Source organism: Chiloscyllium punctatum, chromosome 7, assembly GCF_047496795.1.
Source record: "Chiloscyllium punctatum isolate Juve2018m chromosome 7, sChiPun1.3, whole genome shotgun sequence".
Lineage (NCBI taxonomy): Eukaryota > Metazoa > Chordata > Chondrichthyes > Orectolobiformes > Hemiscylliidae > Chiloscyllium > Chiloscyllium punctatum.
The window spans coordinates 90,812,180-90,832,995 of record NC_092745.1 but is presented as its reverse complement, the minus strand read 5'-3'; the positions used below and the strand labels follow the sequence as shown (position 1 = coordinate 90,832,995).

Sequence of the window (20,816 nt, the reverse complement as noted above, 5' to 3'; positions counted from 1 at the left end):
TGATTTCTGGTTGTGGGATCTGTTTAGCATTTTAGAGATGCATTGTTTTTTGCACAATATTTTAAAGACCAGTGTGAAGCAATGTAGAACGTATCTTGATTGGAATATATTGCACAACTTGGTGATTTGCACCACTGGTTCAGCCATGTGTTATAAACTGTATGACCAAGAAAGTCTGATTTTTACGTTCCCTGTTTGCCAGAGTGGCAGTGGCTGTTCTCAGTGTTGTTCAGATGGAATACAGAAATATAGAGTCAAACAATAAAGAAGAAAAAGAATCATTAAACACAAAAAAGGAGCAGGAGTAGCCTATTTGGCTTTGCACGCCTGCTCTGATATTCAATATGTTCATGGCAGATCGCCAATTTAGCATCCTGTTTCCACTTTCTCCTTGTGCGTTTTAATCCCTTTCGCCCTGCAAATTGAATCTAAATCCTTCTCGAAAAAATTCAATGTTTGAGTTTAAACTGAAAAATTCCACAGCTTCACCATCCCCCTACCATAGAAACCCTCGAGTGTGGAAACAGGCCTTCCGGCCTAACCAGTCCACACTGACCCTTTCCCCTATCCTATTATCATATATTTACCTCTAAACAATGGACAATTTAGCATGTCCAAAATCACCTAACCTGCACATCTTTGGAGTGCGGGAGGAAACCGGAGCACCCGGAGGAAACCCACACAGACACAGGGGAAATGTGTAAACTCCACACAGACAATGGCCCGAGGCTAGAATCGAACCCGGGTCCCTGGCACTGTGAGGCAACAGTGCTAGCCGCTGAGCCACCATGCCACATTGAAGGTCTGTGCCCTCATTCATCTGAACTCCTGTGGATATACAAATACAGAAATATAGAAAAGAGGATGTAGGAGTAAGCCATTCAGCCCTATGGCTAATCAGGCAATTTCAGTATCCCACTCCTGCTTTCTCTCCATATCCCTTGATCCCTTTGGTCGCACGGGCCATGTCTAGCTCCCTTTTTAATATAGCTAACAAACTGGCCACAACAGCTTGCTGTGGTACACAATTCCACAGCTTCACAACTCTCCCGAGTGAAGTCATGATTTGGAGATGCCGGTGTTGGACCGGGGTGTACAAAGTTAAAAATCACATAACACCAGGTTATAGTCCAACGGGTTTAACTGGAAGCATGGCTTTCGGAGTGCCGTTGACAACCACCTGATGAAGGAGAGGTGCTCCAAAAGCTATTGCTTCCAATTAAACCTGCTGAACTATAACCTGGTGTTGTGTGATTTTTAACTTTGTACTCCCGAGAGAAGAAATTCTTCCTCATCTTAGTCCTGAATGGCTTACCCCTTAACCTTAGACTGTGATCTCTTGATCTGGACTTGCCCAACATCAGGAACATTCTTCCCACATCTAGCCTGTCCAATCCCCATCAGGATTTTATGTTTCTATTCCATTCCCCACTTCACTCTAAGTTCCAGTGAGTATAAGCCAGTCGATCTTGCCTTCCCAGGAATCAGTCTTGGATGCTGCCTGAACTGCTGTGCTCTTCCAGCACTACTAATCCAGAATCTGGTTTCCAGCATCTGCAGTCATTGTTTTTACCTGGTGAACCATCACTAGACTCCCTCAATAGCAATAAATGTTTCTCCTAAGACCAGGAGACCAAATCTGCACACAGTACTAAAAGGTGTGGCCTCTCCAAGGCCCTGTAGAACTGCGGTAAAAACAATGACTGCAGATGCTGGAAACCAGATTCTGGATTTGTGGTGCTGGAAAAGCACAGCAGTTCAGGCAGCATCCAAGTAGCTTCGAAATCGACGTTTCGGGCAAAAGCCCTTCATCAGGAATAAAGGCAGTGAGCCTGAAGCGTGGAGAGATAAGCTAGAGGAGCTCCTCTAGCTTATCTCTCCACGCTTCAGGCTCACTGCCTTTATTCCTGATGAAGGGCGTTTGCCCGAAACGTCGATTTCGAAGCTACCTGGATGCTGCCTGTAGAACTGCACCATGACATCACTATTCCCATACTCAAATCTTCATGCCGTTTGCTTTTCCCACTGACTGCTGCACCTGCATTTCAACCTTCAGCAACTGTTCCGCCATGGCACCCAGGTCTCATTCCACCTTACCTTTTCCTAAAGTGCCACCATTCAGATAATAATCTGCCTTCCTGTTTTTGCCACCAAAGAGGATAACCTCACATTTATCCACATTATATTGTATTTGCCAAGCATTTGCCCTCTCAGCCAGCCTGTCCAAGTCACTGGGCAGCCTCTTAGCATGATCCTCACATAACATACTGCCAAGCAGCTTGGTGTCATCTGCAAATTTGGAGATATTGCATTGAATTCCTTTGTCCAATTTGTTAATTTTGTTACGAAGTTGGGTAGAACATTTCTGGACTGGAAGGCAGGATGTTAGAATTTGATGTTTGCAAAATGATAAGGTTGGAAAAGAGTGTATGGCCCTTTTAAAAGAAGACTGTTTTCTATGCTTAGAGATTTAAAAAAATTAGTGTCTGTGGGCAGCAGCTTGCCAGTTGGCAACTGTTCGAACTGAAACAATTACATCAAAAGGCTGTACTGTTAGCAGGCAAAGCGGCAGTTTTTTTGGTTATCAAGACAAGTTTTAAATTTAGCCAATTAATTCAAACCAGGCACTCTGAGACTAGAGGCCGATTAAATTTAAATCTGCTAGTTTTGACAACCTAGAACCAATCTTATTCTAAGAAATTAATATGTTGTCAAGAGTATAAAAGAAGCGAGGGATTTGAAAATCGGCAGAGTGTAAACTGCCATCTGAAGAGATCGTTGCTCTCAGCTTTCAGAATAGCCATCAGCTGACTAAAGGTACAGTGGAACTCTTAGCTAATATTCCTGACACAAGAATTCGACAGACAGAGACATTTCCTTCAAATTCTTGCTTCAGGAGAGGCATTCCTGAAACAAGACCAGCAGAAGGGTGCAGAGCAGTCTGTAAAACATACCCTGGTTATTATTTTGAGACACTAGATTCTAAATTTTTAATTGTATTTTATATAAAACTGGGATTTATATTTATTGGAACACCATACCATTAGACTTTGCTTTATTCGGGAATAGATAGTATTTGAGGATAATTGTTCAGTTTGTTTGTGGTTCTATTAATATATTCGTTTTTGGAGTTAAGATAAATAAATTGTTACTTGTTGATTATAAAGTGAGTGAAAATGATTTCATTTCATTTTACCACTCCTTTCTAACAGATTTGGGGGGTGGGAGGTAGGTTAAACCACCTTTCACACTTGTTTTACCAGATTATAGGGCAAGGCGAGGAGCTCCTCTCTGGGTGTTTCAGTTTTAGTTATCAGAAGGGGTCAACCACCACTTTATAACAATGTGTATTGTGAATAGCTGGGGTCCCAGCACTGAATCCTGTGATACCCACTTGTCACTGCCTACCTTTCTGAAAAAAACATTTATTCCAACTCTCTGACAACCAGTTCTCTGTGCACATCAATACATTACCTCCAAGACCATAAGCTTTAATTTTGCTTCCTCACCTCTTGTGTTGGATGTTTTCAAAAGGCATTTGAAAGTCCAGATATACAACATCCACTGATTCAACCTTGCCCACTCCACTAGTCACAACCTCAAAAGATTTGTTCAGCACGATTTCTCTTTAGTGAATCCATGCTGACTTGGACTGATCCTGTCACCGCTTTCCAAACGTTCAGTTATTACATCTTTCGTAACTGACTCCAGCATTTTACCCAACAACGACGTCAGGCTAATTGACCTATAGTTGCCAGTTTTCTCTCTCCCTTCCTTTTTAAAAAGTGGGGTTATATTAGCTACCCTCCAGCCCATTGGAAGTCTTCCAGAGTCTACAGATATTCAAAATGATCACTAATACCTCCACTATTTCTAGGGCCACTTCCTTAGGTACTCTAGGGATCAGAGCATTAGACCCTGAGGATGTATCAGGTTTAGCGCACTGAACAATCCTGCGTCTCTTCATACATCAATCTCACCATTCAAGAAATCAGACTGGCAAACTTTTGTTGCATTCATTCCCTAACCAGAATATCCTTCCGCATATAAGGAAACCAAACTGCATGTAATACCTCAGGCATGGTCACACCAAGTCCATGTATAATTACAATACTTGAACCCTCTCTCTATAAAAGTCAACATACTAATTCTTTACCTCTTGCTCCACCTGTAAGTTTACTTTCAATGACATATGTACAAGGACACAAAGTTGCACCTCCCTCTTCCAAAGTTCATCAGTCAATAATTTGCCTTCCTATTTTTTGCTCCCACAACAAAAAAATTCACAGTTATCTACATTGTATCTAACATGTTATGTATTTGCCCACTCTGGATCTTTCCAAATTGTACTGAGATAACTCTGCATCCACCTCACAGTTCACAATATCCCAACAATTAAGGAGAGCCATAGGCAGAGTTGAGTATGGTAGCCATTACAAACAGAAAGTACTAGAAAAGCTAAAATGTCTAACAATTGATAAATTTCCTGGCTCCGATGGGCTACATCCTAAAGGGATTAAAATGCACAGGGAGGTGGCTGAGGAAATAGTGGAAGCATAGGTTGGGATCTTTCAAAAGTTCCAGATGATTGGAAAATCGCTGTTGTAACCCCCCGTTCAAGAAAGGACAAGTCAAAAGATGGAAAATTATAGGCTGATTAGTATAACATTGGTTGTAGGTAAAATTCTAGAATCCATCGTTAAGGATGAGATTTCTAAATTCTTGGAAGTGCAGGGTCGGATTAGAACAAGTCAGCATGGATTTAGTAAGGGGAGGTTGTGCCTGACAAATCTGTTAGAATTCTTTGAAAAGGTAACAAGTAGGTTAGATCAGGAAGCCCAGTGGATGTTATCTATCGAGACTTCTAAAAGGCCTTTGATAAGATGCCTCACGGGACTCTGCTGAGTAAGGTGAGAGCTCATGGTGTTCGAGGTGAGCTACTGGCATGGACTGAAGATTGGCTGTCTGATAAAAAGCAGAGAGTTGAGCTAAAAGATTCTTTTTCAGAATGGCAGCTGGTGACAAGTGATATCCCGCAGAGTTCACCTGTTGGGGCCGCAGCTGTTCACTTTATATATTAATGATCTGGATGAAGGGACTGGGGCATTCTGATAAAGTTTGCCGATGATACCATGTTAGGCAGACAGGCAGGTGGTACTGAGGAGGCGGGGAGGTTGAAGGAAGATTTAGATAGTTTCGGAGAGTGGTTCAGGAAATGGCTAATGAAATTCAACGTGAGCAAATGCGAGGTCTTGAACTTCGGAGAAAAGAATACAGGCATAGACTATTTTCTAAATTGTGAGAAAATTTACAAAGCCAAAATACAAAGGGATCTGGGAGTTCTAGTTCAGGATTCTCTCAAGATCAACTTGCAGGTTGAGTCCGTGATTAAGAAAGCAAATTGTAATGTTGCCATTTATCTCAAGATGGTTGGAATATAAAAGCGACATGCTTCTGATAATTTATAAAGCTCTGGTTAGGCCCATTTAGAATATTGTGTCCAGTTTTGGGTCCCACACCTCAGGAAGAACATACTGGCACTACAGTGTGTCCAGCGGAGATTCACACAGATGATTCCTGGAATCGTAGGCTTAACGTATGATGATCAGCTGAGGATCCTAGGATTGCATTAATTGAAAGTGTAGAACGTTGCAAGGAGATCTAATAGAAACTTACAAGATAATGCATGGCTTTGAAAGGGTGCACGCTGGGAATTTGTTTCTGTTAGGCAGGGAGACTAAGACCTGTGGGCACAGCCTTAGAATTAGGGGAGGTCAATTTAGAACAGAAATGAGGAGACATTTCTTCAACCAGACAGTGATGGGCCTTTGGAATTCATTGCCATGAAGAGCAGTGGAGGTCAGGACATTAAATGTCTTCAAGGCAGAGATTGACAAATTCTTGACCTCGCAAGGAATTAAGGGCTACAAGGAGAGTGCAGGTGTGATTAATTGGCGGAGTAGACTCGATGGGCCAAATGGCCTTATTTCCACACTGATGTCTTATGATCATCCTTCTACCCAGCATTGTGTTGTTGCAAACTTAGAGATATTACACTTAGTTCCATTACCTAAATATTAGTTACAATTTGACCCATTGTACCTGGGTGGACTGTTTGAAAGAACAAACTTTTTTCTCATTTATCTGTTCTTTCCCTACTCTGTGCATTTTCTTATTTTTTCAAATATATAACCAATTCTCTTCAAAATCATGAATGTGCTCTATGACACTTCTAGAGTAACAGAGATATACAACTCATCCATGCCGACCAGGTACCAAAATAAGTCTACTCCCATTTGCCTGCATTTGGCCCAAATCCCTCTAAAACATTCGTATTCATATACCCATCCAGATACCTTTTAAATGTTGTAATTTAAAAGCCTCCACCACTCCCTCTGGCAGCTCATTCCATACATGCACCACCCTCTGCATGAAAAGATTGCCACTGAGACCCCTTTTAAATCTTTCCCCTCTCACTTTAAACCTCTGCCCTCTAGTTTTGGACTCCCCCCTCCCCAGAGAAAGATCTTGTCTACTTATCCTATCCATGATTTTATAAAACTCTCGAAGGTTACCCTCAGCCTCCAATGGCCCTCAAAGTAGCCGCAGTCTTTTCAGTCTTTCCCTATAGCTCAAACCCTCCAACCTCAGTAACATCCTTGGAAAATCTTTCCTGAACCCTTTCACGTTTCACAACATCCTTCCTTTAGCAGAGAGGCCAGAATTGTATGCAGTATTCCAATAGTGGCCGAACCAATGTCCTGTAACGCCACAACATGACTTTCCAACTCCTATAATCAATGCACTGACCAATAAAGGCAACCACACCAAACACCTTCTTCCCTATCCCATCTATTTGTGACTCCACTTTTACGGAATTATGAACCTGCACTCCAAGGTCTCTTTGCTCAGCAACACTCCCTCGGACTTTACCATTAAGTGCATTAGTCCTGCTAAGATTTGCCTTTTCAAAATACAGCAACTCACATTTATCTAAATTACAGTGCATCTGCCATTCCTTGGTCCATTGGCTCATCTGATCAAGATCCCGTTCCATTCCAGTTCATAACTTAAAAATTCAGTCTCATCTCCCTGCTGGCTTCTTTTCCAGTTAACCTAAATCTGTCCACCTGCCAGTGAAAACTATTTGTGCTTATTCGTTCATCAAAATTAGTCATTATTTCAGTGCTCCCATTAAATCTTCCCGGATAGCTCTAAGAGAGCAATTCTACCTTTTTCAGTATCTGCCCATATTTCAAGTGAATCAAGCAATTCTAATACATCTTCGATCACACCATCTCAAATACCTTTACATTTTTATTGAAGTTTCCTGCTCCTGACCAGATAAGACTTAAGAAACAGCTTCAGGAGTACGCCATTTGCCTTGTCGAGCCTGCTCGGCCATTCAATAGGATCATGGTTGATCCAACATTCCTCATGTCCACTTTCCAGCATTTCTCTGTAGCTGACGGATTCTTGATCAGTCGGGGAATCATCGATCTCAGCCTTAAATATACAAAAGGAGTCTGCCTCCACAGCTCTGTGTGACAAGGAGCTCTAAAGACTCTCAACCCTCAAAAGAAGAAATTGCTTCTCATCTCCTTCTTAAAAGGGTGCCCCCTTTATACGGAGACTAAACCTTCTGGTCCTAGACTCTTCCATGATGGGAAATATCATTTCATTATTAACCCTATCAGGCCCCTTTAGAATCCTTAAGGTCTCAATCACCTTTGTGCGTGTCGATGTTGTTTTTGTCTGGTCCTGCTCTCAATGTGCTCTCTACCATTTTGTCCTATGGATTGTGCCAGTAACATTGTTGAAAAAGATTTGCTGACATTTAACTATTAATATCTTTGTAGTGAAGAACCGATACCACCAGTCAAATTGGCCCCGAATGTGAATCCTCCAGCACAGAATAGACAAAATGGAAAATAAAAGTGAATAACGAGTTTATCAGTTGCAGTAGACAACTTCTAAACAACAGATGTAACTTAGCCATCACAGCTTTCACCCATACACATGCCATAAATTCAAAAACCTACTATTTAGCATTTGAGCTTGTGTATATGAATGTTCCCTGCAGCAGTTCAGAGGTTATGGCCTTCACAGTCTAAACACCATGGTAAGATTCGCTCTAGGGGTTCATGAATATGGACCATGTGAGATGGCAATGAACATATACTGTAACTATACAATCTCATCACAATAAAAGGCAGGAATTTATGAGAACAAAAACAGTTTTGGCATTCTAAATAGTGAGTTCAGAATTACAAAGAATAATCAAAAAGGCAAAGTAAATGTTAGTCTTCAGAAGGGAAATGAGAAAGTGAAGCTTCAGCTGTAAAGAGTTTTGATCAAACTCGATGCGGAATGTCATTTCGGTTACTGAACTGAAGTTAGTTTGTATTCCCCACAATGAAGATTCAAGATACTTTGTTATTTGTAATAAATTTATAATACAAAATCATTAATCTCTACTTCTTCATATTTCACAAACACACCAGAATTCCATGTCACTAAGGAATTTTAGGCACATCTTCGTAATATTGGGCGGCACGGTGGTTCAGTGGTTAGCACTGCTGCCTAACAGCACCAAGGTCACAGGTTCAATTCCAGACTCGGGCGACTGTCCGTGTGGAGGTTGCACATTCTCCCTGTGTCTGCACGAGTTTCCTCCAGGTGCTCTGGTTTCCTCCCACAATCCAAAGATGTGCAGGTCACGTGAATTGCCCATAGTGTTAGGTGCATTAGTCAGAGCAGGGTGGGTTATTCTTCGGAGAGTTGGTATGGACTTGTTGGGCCAAAGGGCCTGTTTTCACACTGTCGACAATCTAATCTAATAGGAAATAAGATGCATCTTCTACACAGATTTTAATCTTATTTATTTTAGTGCTTACATTTTTAAATAGTGGCATGTGGGATTTAATGATGAACTTGTCAGAATTTTCATGTCTTTTTTAAAATCTAGCATGAGAGGGGTAGCCCTGAGGTTAATAATAGGAATTTGTTTGTATTGGAAAGAGATTTACAAGTAGATAAAGTAAGTGTTGATGAGCATTGATAGTTTTCGGTTTTAAAAGGATTGTGGTCTTTTTCGTTTAAGGCAAAACCAATATCTTAGAAAGATTTTACTTCTCAGCTCACACAAGTCCTGGTATATGAAACGGGTACTCCTTGAAAAAGAAATTTGTTCAGAAAAGTAAATTTACCTCAGCGCAAGATTATTAGTTTGAAAGTTCCAGACCAGAAGTGTCTGAATAATCTCAGTTAAAAAATCACACAACACCAGGTTATAGTCCAACCGGTTTAATTGGAAGCACGCTAGCTTTCAGAGTGTCGCTCCTTCATCAGGTGGTAGTGGAGGGCTCAATCCTAACACAGAATTTACAGTAAAAAGTTCACAGTGTGATGTAACTGAAATTATACATTGAAAAATTGATTGTCTGTTAAGCCTTTCATTTGTTAGAATACCATGATAGTTTCACTTCTTTCATGTGTAAATCACAAAACCTTTTTTTAAAAAAGTTGCATTCTTAGGTTAGCTGTTAACAATGGTGATAGCTAGACAATATGTTGATGGCGTTAGCCCCCTGCGTTCTCTGTCTATGCCATGATGTTTAGATTGATTCTAATCTAAAAAGTGAGATACAGAGTTTTACATGAATTCATTCAGTTTTTGAGCTCAGAGTTCTACACCATGTACATGCATGCCAAGAACAAAAAACTGGAGAAACTTGGCATTCTCACCAGCAATAGCAAAGCCCGCCCTGGAACCACAGTGAACAACATTATCACTGTGGGGAAGTCTATTATCAACTTGTCGAACCACACCCTTCGACTGGAAGAGATTGAAGTCCTGAGTAGGGGTCTCAACTTCTGCGCCACTGCCAAAATGTATCCGTTGGTTCTGACAGCAGACACGGAGGAGTTTATCAGACTAATGAGACTCTTGGGAATTCTTTCAAGGTGCCAGCAGTGATCCCAATGAGCCCACTGATGAACTGGAATAGTCATCACAGGGATCTGTAGAGGAGCGACCAAAGAAGGCGTCAACTTGGACCCCACCAGAGGGCCGCTGCCCTGAGCTTGACATGTATTCTCAAACTGTCAGGAAATACATAAATGCCAGATTCATCAGCTGTATCCACAAGGTAGAGCAAAACATCACCCGTTCACAATGCATTGCAAACCAGGCTCTCAAAACCAATCACAACATTGTCATCAAACCAGCAGATAAAGGAGGATCCATTGTCATTCAAAATAGAACAGATTACTGCAAGGAAGTGTACCGACAACTGAACAACCAGGAACACTACAGGCCACGAACAGCTGATCCGACCAAAGAGCACACCCGTGAATTAAACACACTGATGAGAACTTTGGATCCAGTCCTTCAGAGTTCCCTACGCGTCCTCATCCCACGTACTTCTCATGTAGGCAACTTCTACTGCCTTCCAAAAGGTTCACAAAGCCAACACACCAGGACGTCCCATCATGTCGGGCAAAGGGATCCAATGTGAGAATCTCTCCGGCGATGTGGAAGGCATCTTGAAACCTATTTTACAGGGGATCTCCAGCTTCTGTTGTTACGGATTTCTTACAGAAACTCAGCACCCATGGACCAGTCGAACCGGCAACATTCCTCATCACAATGGACATTTCCACACTCTACACCAGCATCCCCCAAAATGATGGCATCACGGCAACAGCCTCAGCACTCAACACCAACAACTGCCAATCTCCAAACGCCATCCTACAACTCATCCACTTTATCCTTGATCACAACGTCTTCACCTTTGACAACCAGTTCTTCATCCAGACACATGGAACAGCCATGGGGACCAAATTTGCACCCCAATATGCCAACATTTTTATGCACAGGTTCGAACAAGACTTCTTCTCTATGCAGGATCTCCAACCAACATTATACACCAGGTATACTGACGACATTTTCTTCCTTTGGACCCATGGCGAGGAGTCACTGATAAAACTACACAGTGACATCAACAAGTTTCATCCCACTAACAAACTCACCATGGACTACTCTCAACTATCTGTCTCATTCTTGGACACATGCATCTCCATCAAGGATGGACACCTCAGCACCACACTCTACCACAAACCCACAGACAACCTCACAATGCTACACTTCTCCAGCTTCCACCCAAAACACATTAAAACAGCCATCCCCTATGGACAAGCCCTATGCGTACACCGGATCTGCTCAGATGAGGAGGAACGTGACTGACACCTGGAAGTACTCAGGGATGCCCTCACTACAACGGGGTACGATGCCCAACTCATCGACCACCAGTTCCGACGTGCCACAGCAAGGAACCGTAATGACTTCAAGAGACAGACACATGCTGCAACCGACAGGATACCCTTCGTTGTTCAGTATTTCCCAGGAGCTGAAAAACTACGCCATGCTCTTCATGACCTGCAACACATTATCAATGAAGAGGAGTACCTCACAAGACCTTTCCCACACCTCCATTACTTGTCTTTAAACAACCGCCAAACCTCAAACAGATTGTTGTCCGTAGCAAGCTGCCCGGCTCGCAGGACAACTCCATACAACCCTTGTCACGGTAGGCACTGCAAGATGTATCAGAGTGTAGACACAGATACCACCATTACGCGTGGGGACACCTCTTACCTTGTACATGGTAGGAACTCATGTGACTCAGCCAATGTTATCTATCTTAAACGTTGCAGGCAAGGAGCCCAGAGGCATGGTACATTGGGGAAACCGAGCAAAGGCTACGACAATGGATGAATGGGCACCGCACAACAATCAACAGACAGGAGTGTTCCCTGTCTTCAGTGGTCCAAGACATTCGACCTCAGACTTTCGGGTGACCATCTTCCAAGGCAGACTTCGGGACAGGCAGCAGCGAAAAGTGGCCGAGCAGAGGCTGATAGCTAAGTTCGGTACCCATAAGGAGGGCCTCAACCAGGACCTTGGGTTCATGTCACATTACAGGTGACCACCATTGCACTATACACACACACTCAGGCACTCCTATACACATATACACACGGACACTTATACACAGACATGCCCACAAAACACCCACAAACACCCTTACAGACACACACACTCCCACATGCACCCCCTCACAGATTTAAGACACTCTGCACTCACCACACACACACACACACACACACACACACACACACACACACACACACACACACACTTTCTCACACTCACAACCCTCAACCCAGACAGACACACACCCAGACAAAGACCCACATGTACACATACGTTTTGTGGGATGAATTTGTACTTGCAGGGTTACATTGTACTTTGCTCAAAAACTGCATGCACTCATGTAAAACTCCGTTATCTCACTTTTTAGATTAGAATCAATCTAAACATCATGGCATTGACAGAGAACACAGGAGGCCAACACCTTCAACATATTGTCTAGCTATCACCATTGTTAACAGCTAACCTGAGAATGCAACTTTTTTTTAAAAAGGTTTTGTGATTTACACATGAAAGAAGTGAAACTATCACTGTATTCTAACAGATGAAAGGCTTAACAGACAATCAATTTTTCAATGTATAATTTCAGTTACATCACACTGTAAATTTTTCTATAATTCTGTGTGTTAGGATTGAGCCCTCCACTACCACCCGATGAAGGAGCGATGCTTCCAATTAAACCTGTCGGACTATAACCTGGTGTTCTGTAATTTTTAACTTTGTACAGCCCAGTCCAACACTGGCATCTCCAAATCCTGAGTAAACTCATCAAGGTTCTAACCAAATTTGTAAAAGTAAGCACAGTTATGCAACTTATCAAAGAAGAGATGACCAAACTGTCAAGACTAAGAATTGAAAGAAACGGTTTCCCCTGTACATTTGATAGAAAAGCAAACTCCCTCAGTTGTCTGAATACTGTAAAGACCATAAGACACAGGAGCGGAAGTAAGGCCATTCGGCCCATCGAGTCCACTCCGCCATTCAATCATGGCTGATGGGCATTTCAATTCCACTTATCCGCATTCTCCCCGTAGCCCAAAATTCCTTGTGACATCAAGAATTTATCAATTTCTGCCTTGAAGACATTTAGCGTCCCAGCCTCCACTGCACTCTGTGGCAATAAATTCCACAGGCCCACCACTCTCTGGCTGAAGAAATGTCTCCGCATTTCTGTTCTGAATTTACCCCCGCTAATTCTAAGGCTGTGTCCACGGGTCCTAGTCTCCTCACCTAACGGAAACAATTTCCTAGCGTCCACCCTCTCCAAGCCATGTAGAGATGGTAATGGGATTGATGGCATTGTAATTTTATTTTTCTTTTGAAATCTTTCTTATTGTCATATTTCTAAGTAGCTAGTCTGTTTTATCTTGTTTTCTCTTCTGTAATTAAACTTCTGCTTTATTGTTAAAGCCAAATCTGCAGTACTGTATGTCTGTGCTTCAGTGAAAGGCCATCCCGATAAATATTTTTTCCAAAATCTATCATTGCTGTTTGAATTCACGTATCGCTGGACATCAGAGTGCATCTGTGAAAATTAACAAAGTGAAATTCACAACTAATCTTGGAGAAACTGTTGGACGAAGTTCATAGCACAGAATCAGATAAGTTAATTGTTGTTTTAAGTCTGTCCAAGAAAAAGGCTGCAGTAGTGAGTATAGTAGATTCTTTCTTGATTATATGTTTTTGGAGATAAGTCTCTTGATTAAACTTAAAATATAAGCCATAGCTAGTAATTTAACCTGGGGCAGTGTTTGTAGAGGAATAAGACGGTGTTATTTTCTGGGTCTGCAGATTGTGAAGGAGGAAAAATGGCCTTTGCAGTGATACGTACTTCTTGTCAGATGTGGGAGTTTAAAGAGAGTTTCAGGAATACTGCGGATTATAGCTGCCATAAGTGCTGTTGGATGCGAACCTTATCAGATAGAGCAGATGAATGCATGGCTGAGGAGCTGGTGTATGGGAGAAGGATTCACATTTTTGGATCATTGGAATCTCTTTTGGGGTAGAAGTGACCTGTACAAGAAGGACAGATTGCACCTAAATGGGAAGGGGACTAATATACTGGCAGGGAAATTTGTTCAAACTGCCTGGGAGGATTTAAACTAGTAAGGTGGGACCCAGGGAGATAATGAGGAAAGAGATCGATCTGAAACGGGTACAGCTGAGAACAGAAGCGAGTCAAACAGTCAGGGCAGGCATGGACCAGGTAGGACTAATAAATTAAACTGCATTTATTTCAGGGGCCTAACAGGGAAGGCAGATGAACTCAGGGCATGGTGAGGAACATGGGACTGGCATATCATAGCAATTACAGAAACATGGCTCAGGGATGGGCAGGATTGGCAGCTTAATGTTCCAGGATACAAATGCTACAGGAAGGATAGAAAGGGAGGCAAGAGAAGAGGGGGAGTGGCATTTTTGATAAGGGATAGCATTACAGCTGTGCTGAGGGAGGATATTCCTGGAAATACACCCAGGGAAGTTATTTGGGTGGAAATAAGAAAGGGATGATCACTTTATTGGGATTGTATTATAGACACCCCAATAGTCAGAGGGAAATTGAGAAACAAACTTGTAAGGAGATCTCAGCTATCTGTAAGAATAATAGGGTAGTTATGGTAGGGGATTTTAACTTTCCAAACATGGACTGGGACTGCCATAGTGTTAAAGGTTTAGATGGAGAGGAATTTATTAACTGTGTACAAGACAATTTTCTGATTCAGTATGTGGATGTACCTACTGGAGAAAGTGCAAAACTTGACCTACTCTTGGGAAATAAGGCAGGGCAGGTGACTGAGGTGTCAGTGGGGGAGCACTTTGGGGCCAGTGACCATAATTCTATTCGTTTTAAAATAGTGATGGAAAAGGATAGACCAGATCGAAAAGTTGAAGTTCTAAATTGGAGAAAGGCCAATTTTGACGGTCTTTCGAAAGCTGATTAGAGGCAGATGTTCGCAGGTAAAGGAACGGCTGGAAAATGGGAAGCCTTCAGAAATGAGATAACAAGAATCCAGAGAAAGTATATTCCTGTCAGGGTGAAAGGGAAGGCTGGTAGGTATAGGGAATGCTGGATGACTAAAGAAATTGAGGGTTTGGTTAAGAAAAAGAGGGAAGCATATGTCAGGGGTATAGACAGGATAGATAGAGTGAATCCTTAGAGTATAAAGAAAGTAGGAATATACTTAAGAGGGAAATCAGGAGGGCAAAACCAGGAGATGAGATAGCTTTGGCAAATACAATTAAGGAGAATCCAAAGGGCTTTTACAAATATATTAAGGACAAAAGGGTAACGAGGGAGAGAATAGGGCCCCTCAAAGAACAGCAAGGCGGCCTTTGTGTGGAGCCACAGAAAATAGGGGAAGATACTAAATGAATATTTTGCGTCAGTATTTACTATGGAAAAGGATATGGAAGATATAGACTGTAGGGAAATAGATGGGGACATCTTGCAAAATGTCCAGATTACAGAGGAGGAAGTGCTGGATGTCTTGAAACAGTTAAAGATGGATAAATCCCCAGGACCTGATCAGGTGTACCCGAGAACTCTGTGGGAAACTAGAGAAGTGATTGCTGGGCCTCTTGCTGAGATATTTGTATCATCAATAGTCACAGGTGAGGTGCCGGAAGACTGGTGGTTGGCAAATGTGGTGCCACTGTTTAAGAAGGGTGGTAAAGGCAAGCCAGGGAACTATAGACCAGTGAGCCTGACCTCGGTGGTGGGCAAGTTGTTGGAGGGAATCCTGAGGGACAGGATGTACATGTATTTGGAAAGGCAAGGACTGATTAGGGATAGTCAACATGGTTTTGTGCATGGGAAATCATGTCTCACAAACTTGATTGAGTTTTTTTGAAGAAGTAACAAACAATATTGATGAGGGCAGAGCAGTAGATGTGATCTATATGGACTTCAGTAAGGCGGTTGATAAGGTTCCCCATGGGAGACTGATTAGCAAGGTTAGATCTCATGGAATAGAGGGAGAACTAGCCATTTGGATACAGCACTGGCTCAAAGGTAGAAGACAGAGGGTGGTGGTGGAGGGCTGTTTTTCAGACTGGAGGCCTGTGACCACTGGAGTGCACAAGGATCGGTGCTGGGCTCTCTACTTTTTGTCATTTACATAAATGATTTGGATGCGAGCATAAGAGGTACAGGTAGTAAGTTTGCAGATGACACCAAAATTGGTGGTGTAGTAGACAGCGAAGAGGGTTACCTCCGATTACAACAGGATCTGGGCCAATGGGCTGAGAAGTGGCAGATACAGTTTAATTCAGATAAACGCGAGGTGCTGCAGTTTAGGAAAGCAAATCTTAGCAGGACTTATACACTGAATGGTAAGGTCCTAGGGAGTGTTGCTGAACAAAGAGACCTTGGGGTGCAGGTTCATAGCTCCTTGAAAGTGGAGTCGCAGGTAGATAGGATAGTGAAGGCGGCGTTTGGTACGCTTTCCTTTATTGGTCAGAGTATTGAGTACAGGAGTTGGGAGGTCATGTTGTGGCTATACAAGACATTGGTTAGGCCACTGTTGGAATATTGCGTGCAATTCTGGTCTCCTTCCTATCGGAAAGATGTTGTGAAACTTGAAAGGGTTCAGAAAAGATTTACAAGGATGTTGCATGGTTGGAGGATTTGGGCTACAGGGAGTGGCTGAAAAGGCTAGGGCTGCTTTCCCTGGAGCATCAGAGGCTGAGGGGTGACCTTATAGAGGTTTACAAAATTATGAGGGGCATGGATAGGATAAATAGACCTGGTGTCGGGGAGTCCAGAACTAGAGGGCATAGGTTTAGGTTGAGAGGGGAAAGATATAAAAGAGACCTAAGGGGCAACTTTTGCACGCAGAGGGTGGTACGTGTATGGAATGAGCTGCCAGAGGATGTGGTGGAGGCTGGTACAATTACAATAATTAAGAGGCATTTGGATGGGTATATGAATAGAAAGGGTTTGGAGGGATATGGGACGGATGCTGGCAGGTGGGACTAGATTGTGTTGGGATATCTGGTCGGCATGGACAGGTTGGACCGAAGGGTCTGTTTCCATGCTGTACATCTCTAAGACTCTAAGCCAGATTACGGTCCAGAATCTGACCAATACTATCAGCTGGGATCACAATACTTGTCTTGCTTGGTAAATTGTCTTCAAGAGTGAAGTAATTACCACAACCTATTTAGGCGAGTTTAGTAGTAATTTTACACTTTATGCAATTATTTGTCAATACAATGGAAAAGATCCACAACAATTGATCATCACTTGGAGGCTGGATGCCAACATCAACTGCCTCCGATTGTGACTTAGTCAAGTGATAATGAAAACACCAGGAAAATACAATCAATTTGCAATGGTTGGAAATATAGTTCAATAATACTTAGCTAGAAAACAATTTGCAAAGGGCTTTACAGAAATGTTTCAAGAAAATATATCAAACCATTCAGATTTCAAAAAGCATAATCAAGCACATAAACAATGATAATTTTCTCAAGTCTGGAAGCATGAATGAATAGGAACCAAACTCAGGACAAAGCCTTGCAAGGAAAGATAATACCTTGACACTTTTAGGATAATCAAAAACACAAGTAATGAAATATTTTGGAAATACAGACATTCTTGCATTTATCAAAAGCTGACTGCCAAGACCTACAAATAGCAACCAGATACCTGAGCAGACACATGTATTTTAGTGATGTCAATTGAGGGATCGTGGGCAAGACCGTAGGAAAATTCTTTGACTCTTTGTTTACATCCACCTTAGATGGAAGATAGGGAATCAGTTTGTCATAAAAATGGCACCAAGAGTACAGCATTCCTCAATATTGTACTTCAGCCTGGATTACACTTCAAGTCTCTGGAATGGCATCTGAGCCCACAATCTTCTGATTGAACAGGACAATGCTGAGACTAGGCCAATTCAAAGCAGCAACTGATTCAAATTATTCAGCACGAAGTGGGGAGAATTTTATGAAAATTCAACCATTTGGGGTAGAAAATATTAAGTTAGTAAAAATCTGAGACTCACGTGATACTAACACCATTACTTACGGTTTTACTGTGATGTTTCCCTCCGAGCACAATCAACCTCCCAATTTTCCCTCTCATTCATCTGCAGTGCATTCCAAGTCCCTATCTTACCAAGGCCCAATGTTCTCAACAGCCATGGGCTATCCCGTTGGTCCCTAGAAATTGCCTTGTACTACAGGCTTTCACTGACCAACTGTCAAGAAAGCCAGGTGCCAAAGTGGTTAAAAAAAATTAAAAACCTAATGAATTTCTACTTTAATTCAATAGATTCCTCTGCCTTCTAGTGTGTTGGAGGTCCCAGCCGCTGATAGAGTCAGCTGTCTCCTACTTTCCTGTAAATATAGGGGCCAATCTGACTGTCGGAGAACAGATTTGAATATCAACATTTGAAAAAGTTTAACTGAAATACTGAAATATGAATTTCCCCCCCGCTCTCCCCAAATAGAAATTCCCAACATGACAAAATCATTTGGATAAACCTCTTCCTCCAAAATGTTTTATATATGAATCCTTTTGCTCGACTCCACGCTACAACTGAAGTTTAAACCTGCTGCAGTGATTATACAGGACCTTGGAGAGGCCACAGCTTGAGGAGTGCGTGCAGATGTGGTCTCCTCATCTCAGGAAGAAAATTATTGCTGTTGAGGGAGTCCAATGATGGTTCACCAGACTGATCCCCAGGATGGCAGGACTAACAAGAAAAAACACTAGATCAACTGGGCTTGCACTCAGTGAAATTTGGAAGAGTGAAGGGGGTTATCATAGAAACACAAAATCCTGACGGGACTGGACAGGCGAGATGCAGGAAGAATGTCTCAGATTTTGGGGATGTCCAGAACTAGGGGTCACAGTCTAAACTTAAGGTGTAAGCCATTCAGGACTGAGATGAGGAATAATTTCTTTACTCAGAGTCGTGAACCTGCGGAATTGTCTACCATAGAAAGTCGTTGGGGTCAGTACATTAGATGTATTCAAAAGGAAGGTGGACCTGGCCCTTGCAGCTAAAGGGATCAATGCGTATAGAGTGAAAGTCGAAATGGGATACTGGAATTGCATGATCAGCCATGAACATATTGAAAGGTGCCGCAGGCTTGAAGGACCGAATGGCCTACACCTGCACTTTTTTTTCTTTCGATATAAAGTCAACATTCAATGGTCTTATTCATCATTATAACACTTTATGTTATCATAACAGCAACTTAGTTGATACACAAACATTCATCATTATTACCACACGGTTTTAAACTGCGATAACATAATTTCATCTGAAATAATCCAGAAACCAACATCCACAGGTAATGCAATTTACAACAACCCAATACACACTTACCCTGAGCTGCAGAGTATGACGAAGAATGGTTTCTTCTAACGCATGAATCCACTGCTCCCTCTCATCAGCGTCACGAGCTGTACAAATACACACAAAAACAGGAAACATGTTAACACCTAAACAGATCCAATGAAAACACCACTGTTATAAGTATATGAAGTGATCTATTTACAGTTCAGTCCATTTGTAACTTGAGCTTGAATGAATATTTCGTCTTTGAAACAAGTACTTATTCCAAGAAAATCTACTCCAGATCGCTGAAATTTACCCGATAGATGTTTATCCCAATTAATCCTGAAACATTCAGTTATGACCTTCAATGAGTCACGGGAAGGTTTGCTGTTTTGAGACAGTCATTCAAGCTCCAAACCTTTTTGTAATCAAACCACCTTTCATTGGCCTCTCCATCCACCCTATTCTTAACTTTATTGTTCCTGAAACTCTTAACTATTTCTTTATTATACTTTAATTTTCTGCAATTGACTCATTGCTTTGCGGTTTGCCTTCACTTCTATCAACCCCAACTCAATGACCAAAACTTCAATGTACATATAGTGTATCACACCAAACTTGCCCACAGATCACTGTTCTCCTTTCTGGCTTCATAGTACGTTGAATATAAATCTCCACCATTATCTACATAACCCTCCATGATCACAGCACACCCAATCTTTACAAACTTGCAAACCTGTGTCCCCCTCCTGCACCGACAGTTCTTGTGGTGCGGTGGCAATGCACCAAACTCTGAGCCCTGACACCCAAGATCATGTCTCACCTGCTTTAGTATGTGACGGCACCTGATCTACTGACAACAAAATTGCCTCATCCTTCCTCTCAGAAATTCAAACAACCTCCATAAAATCTTTCTTTAACCAGGGTTTTGATCATTCATTTTAACTTTGCCACAGAAGCTGCATTAGCTCCATTCTTTCCTAAGCAACATGAAAATGGCTTTGGGGAAAAAAAAATCTCCATGAAACAGTTAAAATACACTCACTATATTAGCTAAACACTACAAAAACCTAACTTCTATGATTCTGAACAATTATTATCTCTATTTGCACAACAGCTGCTGTTCAGACTTGTCGTCTTGCCTAATACCAGCATTAAATAATCTCTAATGCACATGCAGACATCCTTCAAATTCTTTCCAATATCTTCTTCCAAGCACTTAAACCAGACACCTGCATCAAATAAAGAAAATGCACTTGTATTGCACCATCTAGAGGTCTAGGGCCAAGAGACCCAGTGTATAAAAACATCACTGGTGAGGTTGATTAGGAATATACCTGTTCATATTGTATGTATACATCGCACTTTCTCGGGCTCTTGTGGTGCAGTAACAATGCACCTAACTCCAAGCCCAGGATCAAGTCTCACTTGGTTTAGTGTGTGACAGCATCTCTGAACGCTTAATAGAATATACCTATACAGCAGTTTTCACATTCAATATGGATAGTGGAGCATCCCAACTACTTTTG

The 20,816-nt window shown here is 42.0% G+C and overlaps 1 protein-coding gene across 3 annotated transcripts in view; it reads right to left on the bottom strand.

Annotated features, from left to right (window-relative positions):
* The window catches only part of osbpl9 (oxysterol binding protein-like 9), a 229,836-nt gene that overhangs the window by 123,249 nt on the left and 85,771 nt on the right, over window positions 1–20,816 (bottom strand). For all 3 annotated transcript variants that reach the window (XM_072574282.1, XM_072574283.1, XM_072574284.1), the window contains exon 4: window positions 19,336–19,412. In XM_072574282.1, the coding sequence (XP_072430383.1) occupies window positions 19,336–19,412 (77 nt within the window). The remainder of the gene's footprint in view (window positions 1–19,335; window positions 19,413–20,816) is intronic.